A 26,029-nucleotide genomic window follows, 5' to 3' on the forward strand; every position below is an offset into this window, starting at 1 on the left:
TGAAGTTAAAAAATAATGCAGAACGAAGGAGTATATACTCAGAAAAACGTATGGAAGTTCTGAGAGGAAGGAGTGAAATGTATAGCCAATTTGTTGAGCGAATTGTATGTTGAGTTGAGTATCTTTCTTCAACATTTGCTGCTCATATATATAGCAGCCAAGAAGGAGTGCAAGACCAAACGTCCACCCTTCATGGTGGAGCAAGCATTACATGTTTGTGGAGCAAGCACTTCATGGTGGGAAGACCATTATCCGGCTGCCAAATTATCAATACACGGATTGGAAAATATCCGTTTGACCGAATCCGAATCCGAATCCGAAGCCGAAGCCGAAGCCGAAGCCGAAGCCGAAGCCGAAGCCGAAGCCGAAGCCGAAGCCGTAGCCGTAGCCGTAGCCGAAGCCGAGCCGAGCGAGCGACGACGACGACGGCGCGAGGCTTGCTTTCTTCTTAACTCTTTAAGAGCTACAAGAAGAGCAATTATATATATACCCACCAAAAATGTCTTCCACTTCCAATATGGGACAATGTCTCATTGTTAAGAGGGGGAAACTTAAAATTTTACTCAAAATTTCATTTTCCCTCCATTTCTCATTCACCCTCATTTTAAGAATATTACATCTTAAAATAAAACCTCAACACTATCTCTGTAAGCTAAGTTAACGGATAACTGATGAAGACATTTTGTGCATTGCTGATAAAATGTTGTAGATTTTATGCAATTCCTCTTCCTACAACATAACTTCATAGAATGATCTGGAAAAAGGATAATGATGGCAACTAGTCTGTCAGCTCTTGCTATAAGCTTTTAACCTTAAGCCCTCTTCTCACATAACTCACATAGGCTCTTTACTTCTAGCCCTCCTCTCCATAATTATTGGTTTTATTTGAACAACATTGCACAATGATTGTTTGACAAAAGGTTACACCTTATGTAATAGATTTTAACTTTGCTCTATTAACTCAGAAGACATGAGTTTTTCTTTGCATTGTCCCATAGCTACTCAACAATGCAAGTGTTGTAGTTAAATGGAATCATGCCCGGTGATCTAAGAGGCGCTACCAACATCTTTCAGAATGAAGATAGGAACACAAGGCCGTTTCGAACACGGTACTTGCTTGAATACCGGTACTTGCTTGAATAATATGGGCAAGCTAAAAGAAAGAAACTACTGAGGTTTTGAAGATGCATCTGAAATATACACACGAGAATGCAAATACAAATTTGAAGATGTATGTCACGTCCTTAGTCTTTGACTAAATACACGTGCGGTACTTGACAACTCGCTCACGATTTTGCACAACTTGATCACGATCTTGCTATGCCAAGTCAGCCTTAATACACTAAAGATCGCTAAGGGAATGTTATAAACACAAGAGAATTACCAAAGAAAGCTTTTGTATTAGAGAAAACTTGAATGTTTTGCTCACTGAATTACAAATGAATGGCCCCATTTATATACTAGTCTCCTAGTGGCTAGTATGTAAATATTAATTATTACACAAGTCTTAACATTTACAAGATAGGGGCTTTCTCTAGAACTCTCTATAAACCTAAAAGATTCTAAGGACTTTTCTAACAAATCTATAGGGATCTAGGGTCTTCCTAAGAAAATATTCATACTCATCTAGAATCTTTTCACAAATGCTAGCATTCCTCTTATGTAGGCTTCCACATGACATTAATATACACCAAATGGCACCTACGTGATATGATGATGTGGCGGGTCATGAAACTTTCCCCCACCCAATTTTGTGCCGCCCTCGGCACAAAGTATCGACACGTACATGCGCACCTCGCCTAAAGGTAGGGGAGATCTTTGTCCATTAACCATGATGCTCTATGGAGCGGTTCGCTTTCCCATGTCACACGACACTGGTCACATTTCTTCTTGCCCCGTTTGTACTTTGGATGGCTAGCAATGATGGTCTCGATCCTCTGCCCATCGGATGCCTCTCCTTGCTCCTGGCCTGAATCTCCCTATGACTCGACCAAGACTAGAACCTTCTCAAGCATCGGGTCCCTGCTTCCATTCCTTATTTGGATGCCATCAGTGGTCCCAGCCTTGCCAGCAAATTTGACCCCTTTTCTTAGTGCCTCGTCTAAGTACGATAGCGTGCCATCACTTTGTAACTTACCATCCTCTTCAACTATGTCCGCCCAACTTTTCTTGCTACCACCACGCTCAATTTGCATGGCGCCAAGATAGGCTTTGGAATCCTCTACTTTCTACTTAGATTCCAAGTGCATCCCCCCAATGCAGGCAGTTTCTCCTGTATCATCCTTATGTGCCTGAGCAAAGTTCCCGATCATTGCTACAAGCTTCCCCAACTCTGGACATTCACTTGCCCGATGTGATCCTTTACAGAAGTAGCACCCTCCATTAGGCACGTACTCGCTGCCATTTTTCGGCCCCTTGCCGTTTCTCTTGGACCCCTATCCGTTATGGGACGACCCTTTGCAATTACCCTTGTATAACTCGGCTATGCCTTTCCCGTTGTCCTTGTCATGATCTCCCCTACCTCTCTCGGCATTGCCTTCTTTGGACTTAGCAGGCTCCATCTTGAAGTCAACGAGCGACTCGGCTACCCCTATGGCCTCGTCCATATTGGCTACTTGATGTCTTCTTAACTCCTACTTTACCCAATTTTGCAACCCATCCATGACGTAAAAGAGAGAATTTTCCTCGGATAACGACATGATTTGCAGCATTAAGGTAGTGAACTCGCGCACATACTCCCGAATTGTGGCCGTTTGTCGGAGCTCCCTTAGCTTCCGCCTAGCCTCGTACACTACATTCATCGGGTAGAATTGCTTCTTCAACTCCTTCTTGAACTGCTCCCACTTCTCAATCTTGCATAGCCCCTTCTCCATGTCAGTATACTTTCGACGCCACCATAACGCGACAACCTCGGTCAAGTACATTGAGGTGTTGCATACCTTAACAACTTCTTCATCCTCCTTGACTACCTCAAAGTACTTGTTCATCCCCCAAATTAAGTCAGCCACCTCACGTGCGTCCCGTGCACCGCTATACTGCTTTCTCTTAGGACCTTTACATTGGTCCCTTTTGCAAGTACCACACTCTTGATAATTCCGACCATGGTTCCCTACAAATCTTCCTTCTAGCAATCTTTTGTATTCTTTCTAACATTCCTTTAGTCATAACCTTTGCTCTGATACCACGTTGTCACGTCCTTAGTCTTTGACTAAGTACATGTGCGGCACTTGACAACTCGCTCACGATTTTGCACAACTTGGTCACGATCTTGCTATGCCAAGTCAACCTTAATACACTAAAGATCGCTAAAGGAATGTTAGAACACAAGAGAATTGTCAAAGAAAACTTTTGTATTAGAGAGAACTTGATTGTTTTGCTTGGTGAATTACAAATGAATGGCTCCCTTTATATACTAGTCTCCTAGGGGCTAGTATGTAAATATTAATTGTTACACAAGTCCTTAATATATACAAGATAAGTGCTTTCTCTAGAACTCTCTAAAAACCTAAAAGATTTCAAGAAATTTCCTAGCAAATCCATAGAGATCTAGGGTATTCCTAAGGAAATGTCCATACTCATCTAGAATCTTCTCACAAATGCTAGCATGCCTCCTATGTAAGCTTCTGCATGGCATTAATATACGCCAAATGGTACTTACGTGGCATGATGATGTGGTAGGTCATGACATGTATCTGCGATATACACACGAGAATGCAAATGTCTGCGCCTGTTAACTTTTAGACTAACTTACAAGATGTATATAACTTACTACATAACATTTGGTGTTAATTAATAAAGTTGATCACTTATCCTAGGATTCTGTTGTTGAAGAGTTGGTCATTGGCCTATGCTCTGCACGGGCAGCAAGCATCTAGTAATTAATAGAAAATGTATAATTCATGAAAAATGCAATTAATCTAAGCTATAATTCTAATTATATATATATATATATATATTCTTTTGATTTCATCAATATATATGATTGATTTTTGATTGCACAAATATACACAAACGTGGATCCAAGAATTAAATTTTATGGCCAAGATTCAAAATTTAATATTTGTACTTATTTTATAGGTTTTAATATATGTATAGAGTCTAAACTAAAGCTATTGGTTCAGATAAACGTGGCTCCTGCATATATAGATTAAATTTATCTCTTTTATCTCAACTAATTTTAGGGGGGAAAATTAAATTAAATTTATGCCTTGTCAATTTACTAGTTCAATAATAAGACTAAGGGCTAATTTTGGAAGCACAAGTTTATTTTAGGGTAGGTGGACGTTATCAAGACCCAACAACAGTTTGTTATAGTTCTTCACGCCAAACACGTGCCATATACGGAGGCATATACGTGATTCAAGTGCATAGTATCTTCTTTTATATACTTAATTCCTCCATAAATGACTCCATTCGACTGAATATAGAGTTTTAAAAAAGAAATTCCTTTTGGTCCGCCATGAGATTTCTATAGCTATATATGTTATTAATATTTAAATAAAAAATTCATATCATTCTATGGAACTAAATAAATTAATTGTGTGGATATCTAGTTCTACACGCCAAACACGTGCTATAAAAAATCCAAAATGCGTCAAGTTGACATTTCTTTATTGCTCAATAACTAAAATAATAATACTTACTACAATAACAAGAAAGTCAGAGCAAAACGCGGAGAAGTGTGTAATTTTTCAAAGTAGTAGGAGTAAATGGAATCACCATTGCTCGATGACTATTCCGGCGACCACCACTTCCAGCTCATCGGCCCCGACGGTGACTACCGGCCGATTAGAGGGCTGAAGGAATGGTGGGCTGTATTCTGGATCGAGAGTGCAAAGCTATGGGAGATTGGTGGCCCAATAGCTTTCAACATTATCTGCCAGTACGGACTCTACGCAATTACTGTTGCTTTCTGTGGTCATCTTGGAGCTACAGAGCTTTCTGCTGTTTCTGTTGCTCAAACTGTCATTGGTATTTTCGCTTTCGGCTTCATGGTTCGTGCCCCTCTTTCTTTTTCCTTTTATTATTCGTTATTAATTAATGCGCTTTTGTGCTTTTAGTTTCTCATATGGGTATATTTCCTAATTCCTACTACCGCAACTACTATAATACTCTTTGTTGTACTGCACAAATTGTTTAATTACTTTAAAATGGAATGTTAATATGTTATGCTACTAATAATAACAATCTAAAACGGAGTTAGACTGAGAATAATGACACAATTTTGTTAATTGATTATGCAGTGGTTGCCTACCTTTGTCATTAGATAATTATGTCTAAGTACTGTTATTAAATGTAATTTTATTCCACATCCTCTTTCGAGCACCGGTTATTCCAGTATTAGCAATGCATAGTTTAATACCTCAAACTAAAACTTGCATTAGTTATATTGTGATTTTGTAATCAAAAGCAGATCTTGTATCAGTTAGATATTAAATTAGTAATAGGAGGCTGAAGTTGCAAATGGAACGATGTATTAGTTATGCGGAACTTTATACTGGGATTATTTATTCTCATCTTTCTTATGACTCCTTTGTTTCTTATATGGGTATATGTAATCTATCTGTAGATAGGCATGGGGAGTGCTCTGGAGACGCTCTGTGGGCAGGCATTTGGTGCTGGGCAAGTACACATGCTTGGAGTTTACACACAACGCTCAATGATAATTCTACTTCTGAGTACCTTCCTTCTCTTACCAATCTATATTTTCGCGACTCCAATACTTAAGCTCCTTGGCCAAGATCATGAGATTGCTGTTGTTGCGGGGAGGTTTGCCATGTTAACCATACCTGAGTTGTATTCCCTGTCTATCAATATTCCCACTTCAAAATTTCTGCAAGCCCAGAGTAAAGTTGGTGTGCTGGCCTGGATTGGTTTTGTGGCTCTCTTGGTCCATGCTCTTCTCCTATGGCTCTTTATTTTTGTATTTAAATGGGGTTTAACCGGGGCAGCTATATCCTTTAATCTCGTAGGTTGGGCCAATGCAATAGCTCAATTTGTTTACGTAGTTGTTTGGTGCAAGGATGGGTGGAAGGGATGGTCTCGGTCAGCATTCAATGACATATGGGCTTTTGTTAGACTGTCAATTGAGTCGGCTGTTATGCTATGCCTTGAAACCTGGTACATGATGAGTATTATTATTCTCACCGGCCATCTCAAAGATGCAGTCATTGCAGTTGGATCCCTCTCTATTTGGTTAGTCTCTTGTCTTGGTTCTTTTCCTATTTGGTTAGTCTCTTGTCTTGGTTCTGCTTAAGCTTGGTAAAATGAAGCTAGACATTCTCTAGCTACTGAAGTTTTATCTAGAGATTCTTGATCCAGGGTACTGCCTTTTGAGCATAAAATGTGAGTTTGATTTGACTTGAACAGCACAATTTGGCAGTGCAGAGTTCTTTGTTATTTGTAACTGACAGTGAGATGAAATGTTGTGAGTTCTATATTTAGATTCATGTCAATGTTTTCTGTCTTTCAGCATAAATATTGATGGATTTGAAGCAATGTTTTTCATAGGAGTAAATGCTGCTATAAGGTAATGAAATTCTAAAGCTTGCAGAAATGTGCATTTAATTTGTTTGTAACTCTGTGCTAATATCCTGTTGCTTTTCCAGTGTTCGTGTCTCAAATGAGCTTGGGCTAGGACGTGCCAGGGCAACCAAGTATAGCGTCTGTGTCACAGTGTTTCAGTCGCTTCTCATTGGGATAGTATGCATGATTGTAGTATTGGCAATAAGAAATCATCTGGCCATTCTTTTCACAAACAGCAAGGTTCTGCAACGTGCCGTAGCTGACCTTGCTTGGCTTCTAGGAATAACAATGCTTCTTAACAGCGTTCAGCCTGTGATATCAGGTGTTGCGTTAAATCAGTTTTACTGTGTCAATACATAGAGCGTCTTACTCCTTCATAGTCCTTAAAGTGTCAAATGTCAATACATAGTGATCTTGTTGGGGCTATTTTTCACTTGCAGGTGTTGCTATTGGAGGTGGATGGCAAGGTCTAGTGGCTTATATCAATTTAGGCTCTTACTATGTTTTTGGTATTCCTCTAGGATACGTTCTTGGCTATGTGGCGAACTTCGGAGTTATGGTAAATAAACCCTCGTCCTGAAAGTTACACATCTCAAGTACATCGAAATTTAAATCTTTTTGAATCTCTTACTCTCAACCAAATTTCTTTTAGGGACTATGGGGAGGAATGATAGCTGGACTTGCTTTGCAAACACTGCTACTCTCAGTAGTACTGTATAGAATTGATTGGAATAAAGAGGTATGTGAATAATGGTTATTTTTATTCAATTAAACTCCATAACACTTCATGTTCGACATTTTAGTTTGATTATTTGTTAGAGTCATCTGCTGATCCTCTGCAGAAGTTACTCTATATAGACAGCAGTAAATTTTGTTTTTAACTTGAAAGTTTGTATCAAGATCGCTGTGACAAGGCCAGTAGTTCAAGTAGTGCAGAATTTTCTAGTCCTTCTACCTTTTCTTTGGAAACTTAAAACTGAAGTAAGACTAAGTTAAACACTTCATTAGTCTTTTGTAGTAGTAATAAGAAAATGGAAATGCAGGTTGAGCAGACGACAGAGCGCATGCGGAAATGGGGAGGTCAACACATTGAAACGGAGAAAACTGCTAGTCCCCATTCTCCAAAGGGCTTAAGAGCTAAGATTTACGCGTGATACAACTGAATGAAGAATTATCTTCTTGTTACTTTTTGTTTAGTAGTGTATGATTTAGGACGGAGCCTACACTTTAAATATGAGTCATTGGCAATTTTGTTCCTTCTATTTTCTATTCTACTTTAGTGCCTAAAATGCATTGATTCTGGCTTCTCGGGGAGTATCAATTACTCCTTCCGTCCCATTTTCAATGTCATTTTAGTTTTAAAAAATTATCTCAAAATAATTATCACTTTAAGAATTTAAAATTAAATTTGTTAATTGTTTTTAACTATAACCTTAATATTAAAGTAGTAGTTCTTTTAATACTACTACCCAATTCCCAAAAAGCGTTTAATACGGGTAATTTAGTAAATTACACTTATCTTGTATTTTTTATTTTTCTTAGTGGACTCAAAAAAAGCTAAAGCAAGAATTAAAATGGGGAGAAATTCAAAAATAGACACATTTATAAGTGGTAATTGAAAAATAGTCACAGTTTCAAAAGTAATCGAATTTAGCCACTTTTCATTTAAAGATAAATCTGAACGAAAACACTGTTCAAAATTCAGAAAATATTCCAGCATAATATACTGGAGTTCCAGTATAATATTTCAGTTCAGCATAATATGCTGGAAGTTCATACACAGGTGCTCCAATCTCCAGTATATTATGGTGGAACTTTCCTCGTGTTAGAGTTCCAGCATAATATGCTGGAAGTTCATATACAGGTGCACCAATCTCCAGTATATTATGCTGGACCGGTCCGTGTTGCAACAAAATAGTAGCTATTTTTCAATGACTTTACAAATGCTGGCTATTTTTCAATTACCAGTTCGAAAACTGTGTAGCTTGTGCTATTTTTACATTAAAATGGGACGAATAAAGTACTAAGGTCACGAAATGCTAACTACACTAGACATTAGAGGAAGAGTAAGAAGAGTAGTTAAGAACTTGAGAGTTAACTAGACACTAGACTTGAGAGTTAAGAACTTTCTCAAAAAGTGCATGTGACTTCTCTTTTGACTTCTCTCTTTCAGATAATATGAATTTTTCTCCTTTCTTTTCCTGGATGACAATTCATTTGCTCCGGTTTGGACATAGAATTTTTTTTACTTTTTTTAAAAACAAGTTAAAAATACCGGTTGTTCATGAAATTTGATGATTTAGGCCAATTTTTGGGTAAAAGTTTTCCTCTACTCTTAAAAAGTTATTCTTCAACACAACTTTAAAATTTTTTTTTTTCAAGTTTCAACCAAATCTATGTCCAAACGCTAGTTTATTTCAAAGGATATGAATATTCGCTCTTAATAATTGGTTCTCCTAACCTAGAGGAGCAATTAATTACCGTTATTTCGTAGGACCATTGATGGTTAATTCATTTTTTATTTTATTTTTCAAAGGAATAAAGCCTCCGGCCTCAGAGTTAAGTTAGTTTCAAAGTGAAATACTCAAAGTATATTTAATACCATCATAGGCATGGTTAATTCATTTAAAGAGACATTTTAAGCACGTACATTGAGCTATATAATTTCAATCTTTCTCAACAAACTTAAAGAAAGTTAATCAGAAGAGTTCTGATGGGCAAAATGACAAAAGATACACAATAGAGCCAGACAACCCCTTGGCATGTCACAGCCATTGCCAATTCTGATAAAGTTTGGCTAGATTTTCAGGTAATTTCATTGGAAATCGTCTTACAGTTGCACGAAAAGAAATCATTTTTGTAGTAATTAACAGGTTGAGTAAAGTTACTTATCGCCCTTGTAACAGCCCTACACTGTTTAATTTAGAGGTTGCGCCAACTATTTACGGGCAATGTCTCCAAGCTTCATAGTTTATAGCATCATCCATTCATAAACAGGGATACATATTATAAAAGATCTGAAAATAATACATCATCAATTTTTTAATGAACATTTTTTTCTATTCAAATGTAAAGGGTTGTGTTCACTCATTCCTGGAGCATGAAATATACCGGCCGGCCGATTGAAGCTAATTGCATTTTGTTAGTCGAAAAGTATATAAAGTATGTATTAATGGTTTTTCGTTGTTAGAAACTGTGGGCGCAGAAGAGAAGTGTGGGATCAATTGCTGAAAAATATCGAACACGTTGTTCGCCCACGTAAGATTTGTAGTTTTTCATCACCGTCTCTTTAAATGAATAATCTGTGGGAACTAGTCCCGTGAAAAGTAAACAAATAACTAAAATAAGAAAAACAAAAGAACAAGGAAAAGAGAGATAAACAAAGTCAGAAGTTTGGTTATAACAAGTTACAAAAAGTAACTTGGGCGGTGGAACAACTTATTAACCAAATTTGCAATCTTGCAAATTGGCAAGTAGGCGGCAGAACCAATTTTGATTGGTTGTGTTAAGCATCCATTCAGCTATAAACAGGGACGATGTATCCACATTTCAAACACACCAAAACATATAGAAGCCATAGAAGTAAGAGAGTAATCCACGTATTAACGTGGAATAAATAGTGAGTGTGAGTAATATTGTAGTGAGGTGTTTTAAATAGTGTTATTTCTTTCAAAAAAAATTATAGTAGTCTCTTGACACTACTAAGTTATAATATTATAGTAATAATATTATTTCGTTTGGGTATTGTATTTTACCCCGATAAAAGATTTGATATCGTTGTTACTCTCTTGTTTATTGTTATTATCATGGATATTATTCCTGGGCGGGATATAATTTTTCCCAACATAACCATTGAACAACATTAAAAAATTTCGAAGCTTTAAATTTGAAAATAGAATTTTTTGAAATTGTTATTTTTTGGATTAGGAGTTGCTGTAAATGATTGGGAATTCCTTATGGAGCTTATATCTCAGTTTTGAGAAAATTTGGTGAAGATTTGAAGTGATTTTGATTAGAATTTATTGAAACTCGAAAAAGAAAACAAACAAATTGTATATAGTGTGTATTTCGGGTATAGAAACGGCATACAAAATATATACAACTAACATAATTATATATAAGTTGTATATAAATTGTAGTTTTTGACCGGATTCTGTATTAAAAAAAATTATATTTAAGTTGTAATCCGAGGGTCTATGGGAAATAGTCTCTCTGTCATTTCAAGGTAAAGGTAAGGCTGCGTACATCGTACCCTCCTCATACCCCATTTGTGGGATTATACTGGATAGTTGTTGTTGTTGTTGTTATATTTAAGTTATAGATAAATTATTATTTTTTACCGAATTTGAATATATTTTGTTAAAAAAAGTTAATTACCTTTTATAAATAGAAAAACTTAGATAAAATCAGATAAATAAATTTAAAATATCGTGTATATATATACGCTAAAAAGTCACTTGCGGAAACCAATGGACACCCGCGTGGGTTCGTTCGTAACCTCAATGTCAGAGGGCCACCCGAGCGCAAATATCCTAATCTTACCAAATCTTTGTCTCCGCATAAGATTTAATACTTTCATAAGTTTGAGATGTGAGTTGGAACTGAAGATGGAGAGTTTCTACCATATTTTGTAGTAAAAGTTTTACTAACAAGTTAGTTCAAATAATAATTCTCATTAGATTGAGGGCTAATTTGGGAAAACAAAAGTATATATTAGGGCATTAAAAGATTGGAGGTGTTGGATATCACAAGACACCAAATAAGCTTTGCGGAAACCAATAAAAGTTAAACACTCACAGATCCATCTTCCTCTTTAACGTGACCAAATACACGCACTTAGATCCTACACAATTAGAGAAGGCGTGTCGTAAACGTATTTCTGGCCGCCCATTATTTTATGAGACTTCTTTGTCCTTGCATTTTGTAAATACCTTTAACTGTCGTTGTACTAGTTTGTATCCATTTGGGCTTTACGAGATATTATAACAGTACAAGTCAGCGCAAAACGCGGAGAATTGTGATTTCTCTACGTACTAGGTCTAGGAGTAAATGGAAACACCATTTCTCCCCGACTTCGCCGGCGACCACCACCAGCTCATTGGGCTCGACGGTGATTACCGGCCCGTTAAAAGCCTGAAACAATGGTGGGCTATCTTCTGGATCGAGACTTTCAAGCTATGGGAGATTGGTGGCCCAATAGCTTTTAACATAATTTGCCAGTTTGGGATCTATTCCATTACTGTTGCTTTCTGTGGTCATCTTGGTGCTATTGAACTCTCTGCTGTTTCTGTTGCTCAAAATGTCATTGGTACTTTCTCTTTCGGCTGCATGGTTCGTACTACTTCCTCCCCTATTTTTTCCTTTGCTGTTATTGCCAGAAAATTACATAAATAGTCTTTTTATGTTTGGTTGATCTAAAGTAATTCTTTGAAAGCAGTTTCGGTCACGTAAATGTGTCAAAAATATGCACAAAAGTATGCACCTTTTTGTTTTCGTCAATTATTTAAGAAGAATTAACCCAAATAGCTGCTTGTTTGGATGGTTGTTACGTATCGTTTCATAATGTATTGTATTGTATTGTTTGATGAATACAATGTTTGGATAGATTATATCGTTTGACGTAGTTTCATGATATCACGCATAAGCTATATGAAGAATAAACTTCAATACTATAAGGAAAAATTATGATACGGAGTAAAATTATTATATAAAAATATAGGATAAATGATAAAATAAAATCATTTAATTATAATGAAGGGTGAGATTGAGAGAAAAAGATTAGGTAACGACGCGACCACACCAAATCGGTCGTTACGTAAAGTGGCACATTTCGTCGTTACGTAACGACGGATTTAACGATACGATACAATAAAAATAAAATTTAAGTAACAACCAAAACAAACATCGTATTTAAAATAACAATACGATATACAATAGGTAACAACCATCCAAACAAGTTGCTAATCTCTTAAACTAAAATAGCCGGGTATAATATTTGTCTAATTCATGTATAATATGTGTCTAACTGTGTATAATTATAATCTATGTATAACGGCTACAAAAATAAATATTGAATCCTCTTAGTTTTTGTGTAACAAACCCTTGTTGTTAGATTTAACTTACTTATGAAAGAAAAAGATACTAACGGACCTTCACATTTGAAGGTGCAGTTTTTGCATCTCCTGTTCTGCTACTTTCGGTCTATCTTTGGTGTCTCGTGCAGTTTTGGTGTTGCAATTGCTGGGATTAGAGGTGTTTTTGGTTAATTTTGTTTTACAGTTCCCGTTAAATATAATGACTAGAGTTTGTTAAATATTTAACACGCCTAAAGGTGCTCACTTTTGAAAAACTAGGACCAAAGCTGCTTAGACTATTTTAAACCTACCCCAACATGAGGGACCTTCTTCGTCATTTTATACTGTTGTTGCATAAATAACTTCTGTAATGTTAGAGTCTTATTTGGGTATTTGTTGTAATATTTCTGTAGTTGGGTATGGGAAGTGCTTTGGAGACACTGTGTGGACAGGCATTTGGTGCTGGGCAAATACACATGCTTGGCGTTTATACACAACGCTCGATGATTATTCTATTGTTTAGTACATTCATTCTGTTGCCAATTTATATTTTTGCAACACCAGTACTTAAGCTTCTTGGCCAAGAACATGATATTGCTGTACTTGCTGGGAAATTTGCCATGTTAACAATCCCCGAGTTGTATTCCCTGGCGATCACTATTCCCACCTCAAAATTTCTGCAAGCCCAGAGTAAAGTTTGTGTGCTGGCTTCTATTGGATTTGTGGCTCTTTTACTCCATGCTGTTCTGCTATGGTTATTCATATATGTATTTAACTGGGGAACAAATGGAGCTGCTTTAGCCTTTAATGTTACAGGTTGGGCCAATGCAATGGCTCAATTTGTTTACGTACTTGTCTGGTGCAAGGATGGGTGGACCGGATGGTCCTCGTCGGCATTCAATGAGATTTGGGCCTTTGTTAGACTCTCAGTTTCCTCGGCAGTTATGCTATGCCTTGAAATGTGGTACATGATGAGTATCATTATCCTCACAGGACATCTCAAGGATGCAGTTACTTCTGTTGGATCCCTCTCTATTTGGTGAGTTTTGTGTCTTGGCTTTTTTTTTTTAATAATGGTAGTTTTCATCCAGTTTATGCACACCTCGATTATTTCACAGGAATCTCATTACTAAATCTGCCTACCAAACCTAAGGTAAATACAAAGAAATCACCTAGCGTAGAATCATGTGTAGTTAACATATTTACGGTAGGATGATTAACCGTATAATGCTTAAGCTCGTTAAAATGAAGTTTAACATTCACTTAGGCTAGTGAAGTCTTATCAAGAGATAATTAATTTGTCTAGAGTACTGAATTTTAAGCTTAACTGTGTATTTGATTGAATTCAACAACTAAATGGGCCTGTGCAAAGTTTGTGGCTTTGCGAATAGCTGTTGATGAGATGAAATATTGTTAAGCATTTTTAACCAACTTGTGAGTCGTGTCTCTTTTTTTTCCAGCATGAATGTTGATGGATGGGAAGCAATGTTGTTCATTGGAATCAATGCTGCCATAAGGTAATTGTCTTGAAGCTTGTAGAAAAATGGACTTTATTTGTTTGTGAGTTTGTACTAATGTATTGTTGCTTTCTCAGTGTTCGTGTCTCAAATGAGCTTGGGCTAGGGCGTCCCAGGGCTACCAAATATAGTGTATTTATCACAGTGTTTCAATCACTCCTCATTGGGATAGTCTGCATGATTGTAGTATTGGCAGTAAGAAATCATCTGGCCATTCTTTTCACAAACAGCAAGGATTTGCAACGAGCCGTTGCTGATCTTGCTTGGCTCCTTGGAATAACAATGCTTCTTAACAGTGTTCAGCCTGTAATATCAGGTATTCTTTTCATTCCATTTTACTGTTGTATGGTTAAAAGTGTCTTGTGTCTTTTATAGTCCTTATTGTGATCTTGTTGGGACTATTTTGTCATTTGCAGGTGTTGCTATTGGAGGTGGATGGCAAGGTCTAGTGGCTTATATCAATTTGGGATCTTACTATGTTTTTGGTATTCCTTTAGGATACATTCTTGGTTATGTCGCTAACTTCGGAGTTGTGGTAAATAAACTCTCGTTCTGAAAGTTACATATCTTAAGTACATCAAAGTTTAATCTCACTCTTCATTTATAAGCATCTTTTTATAGGAAACTATTGGTGATGAATAGGAAATGCTTTGTTTTAGTATCTCTAAAGTTTTGAGCCCAATTATTTATTTTATCTTGCAGGGTCTATGGGGAGGAATGATAGCTGGACTTGCTTTGCAGACACTGCTACTCTCATTTGTACTCTACAGAATCGATTGGAATAAAGAGGTAAGTGAAACAATTGGCAATATATGTCCAATTAAATTTTTACTTCATTCTTGGTTGGAATCAACTGCTTCCGTACAATGATTAACCTATTAGAGAACAGAAGATTTTTGTTTGAAGATCATTGCGAAAAGGGAGTTGTTTAACTACTGCAGAGTTTTCTATTCCTCCTCTTTTCTTTGAAAAATTAAATATGAAGCAATACTAGTTAAATATTTTGTGTGTCATGCATTCTTGTTGACCTTTTCTTTTAGTCTTGTGTTGTAAGTACTTAGTTGTAACAAGAAAATGGAAATGCAGGTTGAGCTATCGGCAGAGCGCATGCGCAAGTGGGGAGGTCAAGTCTTTGAAGCTGAAAAACCTCTTATTACCGAGCCTACGAAGGGCTTACCTTAAGAGTAAAATTTTGTGATGAAGAAGAGTCTTCAGTTTTTGTTTCTGTTAACCAGTTAATGATTTTGGATAGAATCTAAATGTAGTGGAGCCTAAATCCATGTCAGATGTAAGGTGGATGACAGCAAGGACAGTACGGGAAATTAGGAGGTGCACACCGTTAAAATACCCATAGAAAAAGGCTAACAATTTTTTTATCGACACGAGCTAAAAGATACTCTTAACATTGTGATTGCGTTTTAATAGGAAAGTAGCTGCAAATTACAAGTTTAGGATAGATGTTCGTTATGATCTTTCTCCATTATCTTTTCTCTGAAACCTCAGTTAATAACAAAGTACCCTTCATTTTGCCAGAATTTCTCTGTTGTCTCTGTGTGTTTGTTACATTACTTTTTCCTATGCCCCACTCCCTCTGTCCAAACTCCATATTCCATCTTCACTGTAGTTGACAAGAAAAAGTTATACCAAAATCAAACAACAGTGTCAAAGTTAATTAGCTAATACTGTAGAGATTTACGTTCTAGAGCCTTCCTCCATCAAATTGGCTATATAGCTAATACTAGACGAAGCATGCCTGTGCTAAGTAGGGCTCTGCATAGTTCGATAAATACTGAATTACCGTACCGAAATCGAAAATTTTGGTATTTAGTATTCGATATGGTATTTGGTTTAAGTTTTAAAAAATATTGGTATTAGGTATGGTATTTTAAAATGAAATACCGATACCGTACCGAAATATATGTTATATTACACAATACACATATTATTAATTATAACATAAATATAAAAATCTAAAATTTTACTTTTCTTTTATTTTCTAAGTTCATTAATTAACTCTAAGCAAGTAACAAGACATTTCTAATGATTAAATTTATTTTTTTATGTACAGTTTTCTCTCTCTGGGTTGATATTTGCTATTTTTGGACAAGCCTTTTGTCAACAAATATTTTTAGTTTTGTACTTTTGAGTACTTTAATTTAGAATATTACATTCTATGACTTTATGCACTAGTTAGTGAATAAACCGAAGTTACCAAACCGAATAAACCGAAACCGAAAGGAGAAAAACTGAACCATACCGAATTTAATTAGGTACGGTATTGGTATTGTATTTTAAGAAACCGAATACCGAAAATGCCGAATCAAAATATCTAAATACCATATCGTACCGACCGACGAACACCCTTAGTGCTAAGCACGGGCCCGACAAAGTGGTACTGACCTATAGAAAAAATAAAAAGGTGCTACGAAACTGTATCTAGTTGTTTACATCACAGACGAACAAAATTTCATATCCCAATTAACAAACGTATAGTGTATTGCAAGAACTTTGCACTACTGGTAAATATTTTCTCCTTTGTATTTGCCCTCAAGAATCAAAAGAAGTTGCATTATAAAACAAAAACAAAGGAGAAAGTTTCACTAAATAGATATATACAATTATTTCAGTAGACATTTTCTAGTTTCTTTCAAGCGCAGCAATTGCCCCAAAAACCTTCACTTGCTTGGAGGCATCTGGAGGCTCACGCAGCACAACCGACAAGCAGAACCAAGCCTACCATTACATCTAGGAGACGCGTGGGCGTGATGTTCTCGAAGCAGATGTGTAAAGCATATCGCTTTTCGCATATCAATTTCCTTAAAGAAGCATATTGGGTTCTCTCAATCTTCAATTCTGCCTTAACAAGAAGAATTAAATTGGAATTTATCAAGATAACTAACATAGAAATTATGTAAGTCCTGATCAAATTTGAGTAAAAATGTTGATAAATTCTATAGATTAGTAAGCCAAAGCTGAAGAGTCGACCATTAATCTTCTTGTAATGCAAAAGAAGCTGCAGATTTTTTCTAAGATGCTGCTCTTTTGCGTGTTATAATTCTAAGTATGAGCTTGTACCAATTACCATAGCACCCGCTAAAAATTGAATTTTTATTTTCCTTTAGTACAATAAAAGTGAGCTACTTCTATTTGTTTTCAGAAAGAAACTAACAGAAATCTTAAGTTTCATTTCTCAAATTGAAACCAAAATTTTCTTAAACATTGAGAAGGTACAAGATTTATCTGAACACTGTAATGGTAAAACTTCAAATGCCAACACACAGATTTACCGGATGAAGTACATGTATTGATCCAATCCTTGCAGTTATTAAAAACAAAATGAAGTGGTCCTAAATGTAGCACCTAAAAGTAGCAGCCAAGACAACTAATCATCAAATATGAGAATGAGAAGCAATTTTGTTTCTTTGCTGCGTGTTGTTGAGGTCTAGTCATTTCCTGAATGACAAGAGCTAGTTTATCAGCGGAAACCCATGATGCATCAACTTTGGACAAGAGAAGTAAGAGTTGACATGTCCATATAAATGACAAACTTGAGCTTGTATCCGCTGCATTCACTGCACAAAGTGAGTCTTATCCTACTTCTTTTTTAAGTGTCCTATGAGAAATCTAATACTGTTTGCAGAACATGATCGATTAATGCATCCCCAACATTACTGATATCTCAAAAACTGTAAGTAATACCAGAAATGACCACAATGAGGCCTAGATCAAGATGGATGCATGTAGAATCTGATTCTGCACCAAAAAGATTGTACCATTTCTTCCAATAATGTCCTCCTGAACTATGGCTAAATTAGAATTTTAGCAATTAGAAATATCTAAAATTTTGGAAGAGAATTGAAGTCCTAGTAGAATAAGTCGTGTCCTCTTCAACTGACACTAACACAAATTCTAGGCATATAAATGGGAAAGTCAACATTAGGAAAGGAGAAAGATGCTAAGATAACGTTTTTGAGAACTTAAGTGAAAAAAAATCTTAAATTAACAGATTGTAATTCTAAAAATAAGACATGCTTTCTTTAGTAGTTTAGAGAGCCTTGTTTCCTGTTCCGCATAACTAATATTGAGCGAAATATACTCTATACAAATGCTCCAGTATTAAATCTTATCTTAGTAATTAAGGCAAATTCTTAGCTTAATCAAGTTAAAGTGCACATCTGGGAAGAAAAAATCATACTCAGCAATTTTCTAGCAAATGAGAGTTCTTTGAGGGAGTCACCTATTTATCATACCTGAAATTATTTCACTTGGATCCTTTTTACTTTTATGAGGCAAATAGAGTAGAACAACATTGAAACGTGAATAAATAAGAAAGTGCAATACTTGCTCTCTCTTTTTTTTACTTTTATGAGGCAAATAGAGTAAAATGAGATACTTATATTAAAATGCAGCACGAAGTTATCCATACATCAGTCAAGAAAGTTAAGATAACTGATACATAATATGTTAATAATGCATTCTTGCTATTCACAGAATTAAGCAAAGGGTGGAAAAGATAACCAAATGGGCAGCTCAGTTCAAGATGCATATCTACATTTTGCCTCTGGGTAAGCCCACAATTATCTCCACTCTAATAGAAAAGGTAAAACTTGAAGCAAAAACACTAATGCAAATATAGAGTAATGAAACTATAGTTTTCAAAGTATGAATTTAAGATGAAGACCATGAAGCTAATAGCTATTTCAGTGCTATCAGCAGTTGTCAACGTCATACATTGAGATATTTTTTGTCCCTTTTATTTAGCTTCGATAGACATTTATTTTAATTATATATTTTTCTATAAGTTAGCTTCTACTATTGTTATTTACGATATGTCATCAAATTCTCACAAATCTCAAATATCAAATGTTCAATCACTAAACAACTACTAAATATTAAGATCCTTTTGGATGTACAGATATTAATGATCTTTTATGTGCTTGCACATATAATTCTCTTTGACACGTGAATTCCTCTTCTTTTTTTGGGGGGCTTTTTTAGATTGAAAGATCCATCTCAGATGCAAAATTTAGTTAACAAAGAAGATCTTCAATTAGTTCAGATCCACAAAATATAAAGCAAATTAAATAGAAGGGTTTTGCATAGAGTTCAAAACAAGCAAATATAACATTTGTTTCCCTGAAAATTCCATTCATCCTTCAGCCCTGAAGTCCCTTGAACTGCAGGAATTTCTCAATCAAATAGAAGACTTGTTTGGGGATTGAGATATAATTGTTATTGTTCTCAGTCAAGTGGGAAAATGGGCCATGATCAATGAAAGAGTTGCAGAGCTTCAAGTGCTTGCAGCAGGTTCAACTCCAGTTAATTTAATTGTTTAACCAACGGCGCACAACGCTATACCGAGATGAGCATATATAATGATTGGCAAACAATTTCAGAATATGCACCGAAGAAATATCGGTCTTGCAAAATGTACACGACAATCATTTTTTATTCCTTCGCGCAACGAAACTTGAAAGAAAAATGTTTTCTCTTGTTGCTCAATACAATTGATCTGGAGTTACTGATAATAAATAAAGAGAGATGCTCTTATTTTTATTTAGAAAAATAGAGCAAACTAATACAACTCCTAATCCTTCAATTCATTAGGGAAAAAAACCTAAAGGAAATTAGATTCAACAATCACAACCACAAATGAGAAAATGGACTTTGGTAAAATCACAAATGTAAAATCCTAAGTCAAAATCATAAAACTCATAGAAGCACATATTCCCAAAGAAGAAAAACAAAAAGGAACCTGCATTATACGCACGAAATATGCATAACAAACAAAGGGGGAAAAAGAAGCAATACTCCAGAGCAACAAACAACAAAAAGGAAGAATAAAAGAAGAGAGTAATTTGCAGTGAAATACTAACCTGAACACTGTGAAAGTGAGACCCAGCAGAGAAGACATGGAAAAAGGTAGACTAAGGGAATATTCTAGACGAAGAAGACCGATAAAGAATTGGATGAGGTGGTTAGTCAATAAAACACCTCTTATAAGTTGTGAAAAGTCAAAAATTGCTAAGATTTTGACATTTGGTTAGGAGTAATGGAAAAAATAATCTTCGTCTAAAATTTAAATTATTAATATAAAACTATTCATGCAATGTTTAGTTTCAATTTTTTCGTTTGGCATACCTAATATCAACAAACTTAAGCGGAATTTATGTATGCGAGATAACATGTAAAATATAAATACTAAGACTAATAATACATGGATTTTACAATCATATAACAAAAATAACCCTTCATGCAGTAACCAATATTTTAATTTTAAAATAAAGAAGATATTCTAAGATATACCTTATATAATAATTGTGCACAACAAAATGGAAAGACGAAAGTCTATAATACACACTTTCAGCGTTTGTGGCATCTTGGGGTGATTGTAGTGAGTTAGTTAGCATAGGATGTGTTGAAATGGAGATGGGAGTACAATTTAGAGTAGCATGCAATTTTTCAATCACTAGAATGACTTTCAGAAATTTAGAGTAACATATCTTTGCTACCGACTATCTATAGTGAAGTTTAACTACAGCACATTCAGTAGATTTTGTTGAAAACATTTCTCTGATCATTGAATACAAGTCGGTAGATAATAGACAGCACCAGAAGTGCACTATTTCTGCTGCCAAAGACAGGTCATAGTCATAGTGAAGAAATATAAACAAGCTGCAAGAAGACGGAACCAACATAAATGAACTAATAATATAAGAGAAACAAAATCTCATTACACATCCCCATCAAAAATATAATGTTGACACTGCTTAAGAGTGTTTTAAAAACCTCCTACCAAATAACTGGAACTAACAAACAGCATGAGCTTAAATTTTCTAGGCAGCAGCCTTTTGCTTCTTTGGCACCCGATAGGCACCCACAACACAGGCGTGGTCCCTTTCAAAGGGTTCAAGGGTGACCTGTTCCATAGGTTTAAACTGCTCTGCTTGTAGCTTCTTCACTTCCTGAGCAAATACAGCCTCAGCTGGCACTGTTGAATCTATGCAGTTGGCCTAGAAAAAATACAGGGGAATTTTTTCAACAATAGAGAAGAAAAGAGAGAAAATCAACAGAAAAATAGAAGAAACCAAGGAACAAGTGGCACTGTAAGGAAATATTTTCATCAGCATAACAAGATTGAGCAGTGGCCAAAGTAGTATAATACAAACCTTGATTGATATAACAAAGTGACCTCCAGCTTTCAAGAAGTATGATGCATTCAGAGCTAAAATTCTTGCCTGTAAACAAAATATTTTATTAAAACATTGGTATAGAATTCATACAATATACTGATGCTGCCGGACAAGAATGGAAGGAAATACATCCTAAAACAATTCAAAGGAAGCCACAGTTTCTTCCTTTTTGGGGATAAATCTCCAGACTGTAGCCACAAAGATAAATAGATACAAAATTTACTCTTCCTCGTTAGGCAAATACAATAGGTTTAGGAAGAAACTTAAAGCAAATAAAAGTAAACCAGATATAATAACTAATTACATGATTTAACTCATTAAAGCTTGTTGTAACAAGAAAAAACAACTCGAAATACTTGTGCAAAAAGAAGTATGAAACTGTTGCAGTGTTCCATTTTCTTCAAGCAGAAACAAAGAGAAAGAACGTAAAAGTTATTTTTTAGAAGAAAAAGATGGAAAGTCAAGCTGAAAAAAGAATTCAACTATGGAATAATAATACAGCATCAGAAACTCGGTTTTTGCATCACCCATAATGTCTTGAAGGGGAATCCGAGTAAGTCATCATCTGCTTTCCATTTCAACATAGAGCAAAAGGAAAAGAAAATTCAAAGATAAAGAATCATTTTCTAAGAATTGGGCAGGAAATTAAAAGACCATTATAGATACAAAATTTACTCTTCCTGGTTAGGCAAATACAATAGGTTTAGGAAGAAACTTAAAGCAAATAAAAAGTAAACCAGATATAATAACTAATTACATGATTTATCTCATTAAAGCTTGTTGTAACACGAAAAAACAACTCATTTCAAAATCAACACGAAATACTTGTGCAAAAAGGAAGTATGAAACTGTTGTAGTGTTCCATTTTCTTCAAGCAGAATCAAAGAGAAAGAAAGAGTTATTTTTTTAGAAGAAAAAGATGGAAAGTCAAGCTGAAAAAAGAATCCAACTCTGGAATAATAATACAGCATCAGAAACTCGGTTTTTGCATCACCCATAATGTCTTGAAGGGGAATCCGAGTAAGTCATCATCTGACTTCCATTTCAACATAGAGCAAAAGGAAATGAAAATTCAAAGATAAAGAAGCATTTTCTAAGAATTGGGCAGGAAATTCAAAGACCATTAGGCATTTCTTTGTTAAATAAAAGCACTACAAGGAGCAAAAGCAGCCACAAAACTGTAAGTTCCTTGAAAAAGAAGAGGGATAGCCAAAACAATGATCAAAAAAGACAGACCAACCAAGCTCCAGACTCAACCAAAAAGGACAAACATAATTTTTTTCTTAAAGAAAAAATGATAATGCAAAAATAATATCAATGAAATATAAATCCATGGATCATGCACTCCGAGACTGATTGACTACTATTGCACATCTATGGCCCTAAAAGTCAAACCTGATCAGGCTGAGCAACATCGGAAAATATCACATCCACCATTCCAACAAGCATTCTATATTTTGCTGGGTGTCTAGCATCCTCAATAATAGGGATAACATTAGTGCGTTTCTTAGCCATGTTCACCAAGTCCCTTCCACTTCTGTGAGAAAATTCAACAGCATATACCACCCCACCCTGCAAAAGAAAAGAGAAATTAGTAAATACAAGCACATTCATCAACTATATATGGGACTTTATTATAATAAATAGTATGTGCATAGACACTTACAGGACCAACAAGATCGGAAACATGAGACACTGTGGTTCCTGAAGCAGCTCCAAGGTAAAGGACCTTAGCACCAGGTTTCTGGAACAAATTCAATACAGAAAGAAGAATGTTAATATAGAAACAAGAAATATATTCAAGCTTTTAAATAGAAAAGAAACAAACTTACTATCCAGATATCATCAACTCCTCCAAGAATTGCAGCTGCTAACTTAGAACGAAAGGGATTCCACACTCTATATTCAATCTTTGTTCCATCTTCATTCTAAGGATAAAATAACAATAACATAAATCAATAAGCTTGTACATTAAGGATATATTTTCATCAGCATAACAAGATCGAGCAGTGGCCAAAGTAGTATAGTACAAAAACCTTGATTGAAATAGTAAAGCTGATTAGTTTTGAAATGCACAGGTTAATAAGTTATTACTACGTTATAAATTTATTTAAGCTGGTTAATTCTGAAATAAAAAGGTTAACAAGTTATTACTTTATAGATATATTAAACCTGATTAAATTCTCAAATGTCTAACAAATAGAACAGAACTCCATGGCAAGTCATGTAAATAATTTAAACGAGATGGGTGGAACAAGGGCAAATCAAAATGTTACACTTAATTGCACCTTACAATCAATACATTATACTTATATGCATTTCCTTGTTACTTGTTCCAAGTTGAAAGCATCAGCAAAACACCATTTGACTTACATTTGAACTTGATTTGTAAAGTGATTGAGACAAGTCACAGTCCAATAAAAGGTCCAATCATAAACTTTTATCAACAAATCTTTACTTTAAATTCATATTTCCAATTTATATCACTAAGCTTATAGCACATCCAAGAAAGATTCCACCTTGCGAGCATTTACAAATAATCATCTAAAGTTATGCACATGACAAACATTAAAAACATTTTTTGAACTAAAGACAACGCAAAGCAAATGTTATTAACCTGAACAGAGATTCTCTTCTCATTGTAGACAGCTTCACCGGGCACCAAATTCTTAGTACAAAGAGCATCCTCCTTACCCTTGGCAATAAACACACCTCCATGTCTATGTGGCTCCACCACTACCTTATTACCACCCTTAAACCCTCCTCCACGTCCTCCCCTTCCTCCGCCTCTTCCTCCTCCGCCTCTGCCTCCTCCACCTCTTCCACCACCGCGCTTCATCGCACTTCCTCCACCACCTCTACCGCCGCCAAAACCACCTCTACCACCTCGTCCTCCTCTTCCTCCACCATCTCCTCTACCACCCCTGAATCCACCACCTCCACGACCTGCAAAAGGAGCAAGTGAACAAACCATATATTAGGACAGAAACAAATACTGATATTACTACGTTAGACCTAATTAAGTAGAACATGATATTGATACCTCTAGTTGGTGCAACCATGGCTGCTGCTGCTGCAACTTTGTTGACTGTAGTAAGAGAGCGGAGCAGAAAAGTGCGCTATAGAACCCTAAGGCTGAGTGGCGTTCTCAAGTCGGGGGCGGGGGGGGACGTTTTATAATGATAAATCAGGGTTTAGGGTTTTGCGAGATGAAAAAAATGAGACGAGTTGGGCTAATGGGCCGTCAAGTTTATTCATAGTGGGCCGATACTCCTCTCCTTTTGAGAATTTGCCGTCGTTCCTTATATTTGTATTATCTTTTAACCTATATCCTATTTTTTAAAATTATTGATTTGGTAGCCATCTCACAAAAAATTCGTAATAATATAACAATTACACCCCTGACAAAAGATATAAAACGATCTCCTTCTCTCTTCTCAGCAACTTTATAAAAAAATCAGAAACTTGTCCATATTCATCTTCAGAATCACACGTGCATGAAGTTGTTTCACCTTTAAGCTAAAACTTCATGCTAATATAGCATGAAGTTGTTTCATATTAAAGCTAAAACTTCATGCTAATGCATGCTGAAGTTATTTATCCTGCAGTCTACAGTTTTGTCATGAATTTTATCTCAAACTTCAGTCTAAACATGCTGAAGTTATTTAGTTCATTTGATAAAGTTTCAGACTAAACATGCTGAAGTTATTTAGTTCATTTGCTAAAATTTCAGACTAAACATACTTAACTTATTTAGTTCATTTGCTAAAACTTCAGACTAAACATACTTAAGTTATTTAGTTCATTTTCTAAAACTTCAGACTAAACATGCTTAAGTTATTTAGTTTATTTGCTAAAACTTCAGACTAAAGATGCTTAAGTTTTTGTCTTGTAGTATGTAATTTTCTAATGAGTATTTGCTAATGCATGCTGAAGTTATTTAGTTCATTTGCTAAAATTTCAGACAAAATATGTTGAAGTTATTTAGTTCATTTGCTAAAATTTCAGACTAAACATGCTGAAGTTTTTTAATTCATTTGCTAAAACTTCAGACTAAACATGCTTAAGTTTTTGTCTTGCAGTATGTAATTTTCTAAAGAGTTTTTGCTAATGCATGCTGAAGTTATTTAGTTCATTTGTTAAAACTTCATACCAAAACATGCTGAAGTTTTGTAACGCAATCTACAGTACTGTCTTGAGTTTTATCCGAAACTTCAATCTAAACAAGCTAGAGTTTTTTAGTTTATTTGCTAAAACTTCAGCCTAAACATGCTTAAGTTTTTGTCCTGCAGTTTGTCAATAGTCTTTTATTAAAGAAGGGCAAAATCATCTTTTTAAAATATTTTTAACAAAAAAAATGGGCACGAATGCAAATGGAAAAATAAAACGGGTATAAGTTAAAAAGGGGCAACCAAATAGGGCGCCCCATGCAATTTTTACCTCCATTTGGTAACCAAAAAATTTCTTTAGTTTCCCCATTTAACCTATACCCACATTTTAAACAACTGCATGCCTTTTCCTCATCTTTCTTCTTCTTCTTCTTCTTTGGGTGACAGTGATTTTATATGGTATTTGTGAACATATTTTAAGGTAGTTTATGATGCTTTGCAGTGGTGAGCTGTTATGGCACTTTATTTTTTTACTATTGCATAGGATTTCTTCTTCTTCTTTTTCTTAATTGCAAAAAGGATTCGTTAGATTTATTGTTATTTTAACAAAT

The 26,029-nt window shown here is 35.4% G+C and overlaps 3 protein-coding genes, 1 long non-coding RNA gene and 3 other non-coding genes across 8 annotated transcripts; 2 read left to right on the top strand and 5 right to left on the bottom strand.

Annotated features, from left to right (window-relative positions):
- The first annotated feature begins 4,589 nt into the window (after window positions 1–4,589).
- LOC107779024 (protein DETOXIFICATION 35-like) lies at window positions 4,590–7,787 on the top strand. 2 transcript variants are annotated; one of them, NM_001325272.2, is given in 8 exon segments: window positions 4,597–4,649; window positions 4,678–4,994; window positions 5,570–6,195; window positions 6,473–6,529; window positions 6,609–6,847; window positions 6,966–7,084; window positions 7,178–7,264; window positions 7,569–7,777. In NM_001325272.2, coding segments are annotated over 7 exon segments (1,524 nt in total). In that variant the 5' UTR covers window positions 4,597–4,649; window positions 4,678–4,709; the 3' UTR covers window positions 7,680–7,777.
- A 1,283-nt stretch (window positions 7,788–9,070) lies between these two features.
- Window positions 9,071–9,142, bottom strand: LOC142180498 (small nucleolar RNA Z267). The gene has a single exon (XR_012709121.1). It is a non-coding gene; the product is annotated as a small nucleolar RNA Z267 (small nucleolar RNA).
- A 2,122-nt stretch (window positions 9,143–11,264) lies between these two features.
- On the top strand, window positions 11,265–15,648 carry LOC107779023 (protein DETOXIFICATION 35-like). Its single transcript, XM_016599361.2, has 7 exons — window positions 11,265–11,856; window positions 13,013–13,638; window positions 14,060–14,116; window positions 14,194–14,432; window positions 14,533–14,651; window positions 14,819–14,905; window positions 15,203–15,648. Exons 1-7 carry the CDS (start codon window positions 11,575–11,577, stop codon window positions 15,296–15,298), a joined length of 1,506 nt encoding a protein of 501 aa, XP_016454847.1. The 5' UTR covers window positions 11,265–11,574; the 3' UTR covers window positions 15,299–15,648.
- Window positions 15,649–17,281: 1,633 nt separating this feature from the next.
- LOC107779022 (uncharacterized) lies at window positions 17,282–20,234 on the bottom strand. Its single transcript, XR_001646515.2, has 2 exons — window positions 19,993–20,234; window positions 17,282–17,911 (listed from the first exon to the last, which is right to left on the bottom strand). It is a non-coding gene; the product is annotated as an uncharacterized LOC107779022 (long non-coding RNA).
- A 570-nt stretch (window positions 20,235–20,804) lies between these two features.
- Window positions 20,805–24,502, bottom strand: LOC107779020 (rRNA 2'-O-methyltransferase fibrillarin 1-like). The gene is made up of 7 exons (XM_016599360.2): window positions 24,353–24,502; window positions 23,927–24,255; window positions 23,142–23,237; window positions 22,976–23,053; window positions 22,705–22,881; window positions 21,286–21,354; window positions 20,805–21,129 (listed from the first exon to the last, which is right to left on the bottom strand). The coding sequence occupies exons 1-7, from the start codon at window positions 24,369–24,371 to the stop codon at window positions 20,953–20,955; spliced, it is 945 nt and encodes a 314-aa protein (XP_016454846.1). The 5' UTR covers window positions 24,372–24,502; the 3' UTR covers window positions 20,805–20,952.
- LOC142180496 (small nucleolar RNA snoR60) lies at window positions 21,809–21,880 on the bottom strand. Its single transcript, XR_012709119.1, has one exon. It is a non-coding gene; the product is annotated as a small nucleolar RNA snoR60 (small nucleolar RNA).
- On the bottom strand, window positions 22,276–22,347 carry LOC142180497 (small nucleolar RNA snoR60). Its single transcript, XR_012709120.1, has one exon. It is a non-coding gene; the product is annotated as a small nucleolar RNA snoR60 (small nucleolar RNA).
- Window positions 24,503–26,029: the final 1,527 nt, after the last annotated feature.

Source organism: Nicotiana tabacum, chromosome 4 (assembly GCF_000715075.1).
Source record: "Nicotiana tabacum cultivar K326 chromosome 4, ASM71507v2, whole genome shotgun sequence".
Taxonomy (NCBI): Eukaryota; Viridiplantae; Streptophyta; class Magnoliopsida; order Solanales; family Solanaceae; genus Nicotiana; species Nicotiana tabacum.

Bases quoted from the DNA above. Each gene is read 5' to 3' on its own strand.
- LOC107779024 (XM_075250631.1), top strand. From the start codon at position 4,710: ATGGAATCACCATTGCTCGATGACTATTCCGGCGACCACCACTTCCAG. The intron at 6,196-6,472 runs GTTAGTCTCTTG...TCTGTCTTTCAG, and splicing joins GTTGGATCCCTCTCTATTTG to CATAAATATTGATGGATTTG. The intron at 6,848-6,965 runs GTGTTGCGTTAA...TTTCACTTGCAG, and splicing joins CGTTCAGCCTGTGATATCAG to GTGTTGCTATTGGAGGTGGA.
- LOC107779023 (XM_016599361.2), top strand. From the start codon at position 11,575: ATGGAAACACCATTTCTCCCCGACTTCGCCGGCGACCACCACCAGCTC. The intron at 14,433-14,532 runs GTATTCTTTTCA...TGTCATTTGCAG, and splicing joins TGTTCAGCCTGTAATATCAG to GTGTTGCTATTGGAGGTGGA. The intron at 14,906-15,202 runs GTAAGTGAAACA...ATGGAAATGCAG, and splicing joins GAATCGATTGGAATAAAGAG to GTTGAGCTATCGGCAGAGCG.
- LOC107779020 (XM_016599360.2), bottom strand. The intron at 22,882-22,975 runs GTAAGTGTCTAT...TTTCTTTTGCAG, and splicing joins TTTCCGATCTTGTTGGTCCT to GGTGGGGTGGTATATGCTGT. The intron at 21,130-21,285 runs GTTTGTATTATA...TATTTTTTCTAG, and splicing joins ACTTTGTTATATCAATCAAG to GCCAACTGCATAGATTCAAC.